Source organism: Platalea leucorodia (genome assembly GCF_965183815.1).
Source record: "Platalea leucorodia genome assembly, chromosome: 30".
NCBI classification, from domain to species: Eukaryota; Metazoa; Chordata; class Aves; order Pelecaniformes; family Threskiornithidae; genus Platalea; species Platalea leucorodia.
This window is the reverse complement of record NC_138852.1, coordinates 288,054-289,674: the sequence shown is the minus strand read 5'-3', so window position 1 is coordinate 289,674 and position 1,621 is coordinate 288,054. Positions and strand designations below refer to the sequence as shown.

Genomic DNA, 1,621 nt, shown 5'->3' with positions numbered 1-1,621 from the left:
CTCCACCCATGCACACAGGAACTGTCCCTGCAGCTCCAAAAAGGCCTTGGAGGAAGGATGTCAGGAAAAAAAATAGTTGCTGCAGGGTCCTTTATTTTGTTTAAAAACACAGGGAGCATGGCTCCTCGTTTACGCTGCCACTCAGTCAGAAAAGCAAAGCAGACAGTGAATTAGAAAGGAGATGACAACATTATCACAATTGAGAAACCACCACAAACAACACAAAATTCAGAAGTCAGGCAGGTCCTGCAATGAGTTACATTATAACGACTATGCAGAAGATGATGGGCAGTTTATTGCTTCGAAAAAACAGGCAGTCATCATCTTCCACACTGCATGCTTGAGCTGCTGGTTCCTCATGCTGTAGATGAGGGGGTTCACTGCAGGAGGCACCACTGAGTACAGCACTGCCACCACAAAGTCGAGCAGAGGGGAGGAGATGAAGGGGGGCTTCAGGTAGGCAAACATGCCAGTGCTGACAAACAGGGAGACCACGGCCAGGTGAGGGAGGCATGTGGAAAAGGCTTTGTGGCGTCCCTGCTGTGAGGGGATCCTCAGCACAGACCTGAAGATCTGCACATAGGACAGCACAAGGAAAACAAAACATCCCAAAAAAAGAAAACCACTATCCACAAGAAGCCCAACTTCCCTGAGGTAGGAGTGTGAGCAGGAGAGCTTGAGGATGTGGGGGATTTCACAGAAGAACTGGTCCACAGCATTTCCATTGCAGAGCAGCAGTGAAAATGTATTGGTAGTATGCAGGAGAGCATAGAGGAACCCACTGCCCCAGGCAGCTGCTGCCATGTGGACACAAGCTCTGCTGCTCAGGAGGGTCCCATAGTGCAGGGGTTTGCAGATGGCCACGTAGCGGTCATAGGCCATGATGGTGAGGAGAAAATACTCTGCTGAAATCAAAAATGCAAACGGAAAGAGCTGGACAGCACATCCAATGTAGGAGATGGCCCTGGTGTTCCAGAGGGAATTGGCCATGGATTTGGGGACAGTAGTGGAGATGGAGCCCAGGTCGAGGAGGGAGAGGTTGAGGAGGAAGAAGTACATGGGGGTGTGGAGGCGGTGGTCACAGGCGATGGCAGTGATGATGAGGCCATTGCCCAGGAGGGCAGCCAGGTAGATGCCCAGGAAGAGCCAGAAGTGCAAGAGCTGCAGCTCCCGCCTGTCTGCGAATGCCAGGAGAAGGAAGTGGGTGATGGAGCTGCTGTTGGACATCTGCTGCCTCTGGGCATGGGGCACTGTCCAAGGAGGAAAAGACAGTGTCAAGTTAGGGGAGACTTCTCTGAGCAATATCAAAGCCATTTTCCATAGACCCTCCCTGTGCTACACTCACCCTTTTCCTTTTCTAGGAGACCTTCCTTCAGCTCTGTGGCTGGAGCCCTGGTTGGTGCTGGCTGAATGTGCCATGAGGATCAGGGTCTGTGCCCACTGGCTGCCGAGAGGTCAGCCCTGCTCTGCAGCAGTGGGTTCATGGGAAGAGTGGGGGCAGGGGCCAGTCCTGGTGTTCGACCTTGTCTCATGAAACCGCTCCTAGTGCAGAAGGGGCTGTCAGCATCTGCACTCCCAATGATAAGGAACTGAGGTGGCAGAAGGCAGGTTGAGAGGTTTG

The 1,621-nt window shown here is 52.7% G+C and overlaps 1 protein-coding gene across 1 annotated transcript; it reads right to left on the bottom strand.

Annotated features, from left to right (window-relative positions):
• Positions 1–270: 270 nt before the first annotated feature.
• Positions 271–1,227, bottom strand: LOC309601269 (olfactory receptor 14A16-like; the record flags this gene model as incomplete). The annotated part of the gene is made up of 1 exon (XM_082334231.1): positions 271–1,227. One exon carries the CDS (start codon positions 1,225–1,227, stop codon positions 271–273), a length of 957 nt encoding a protein of 318 aa, XP_082190357.1.
• Positions 1,228–1,621: the final 394 nt, after the last annotated feature.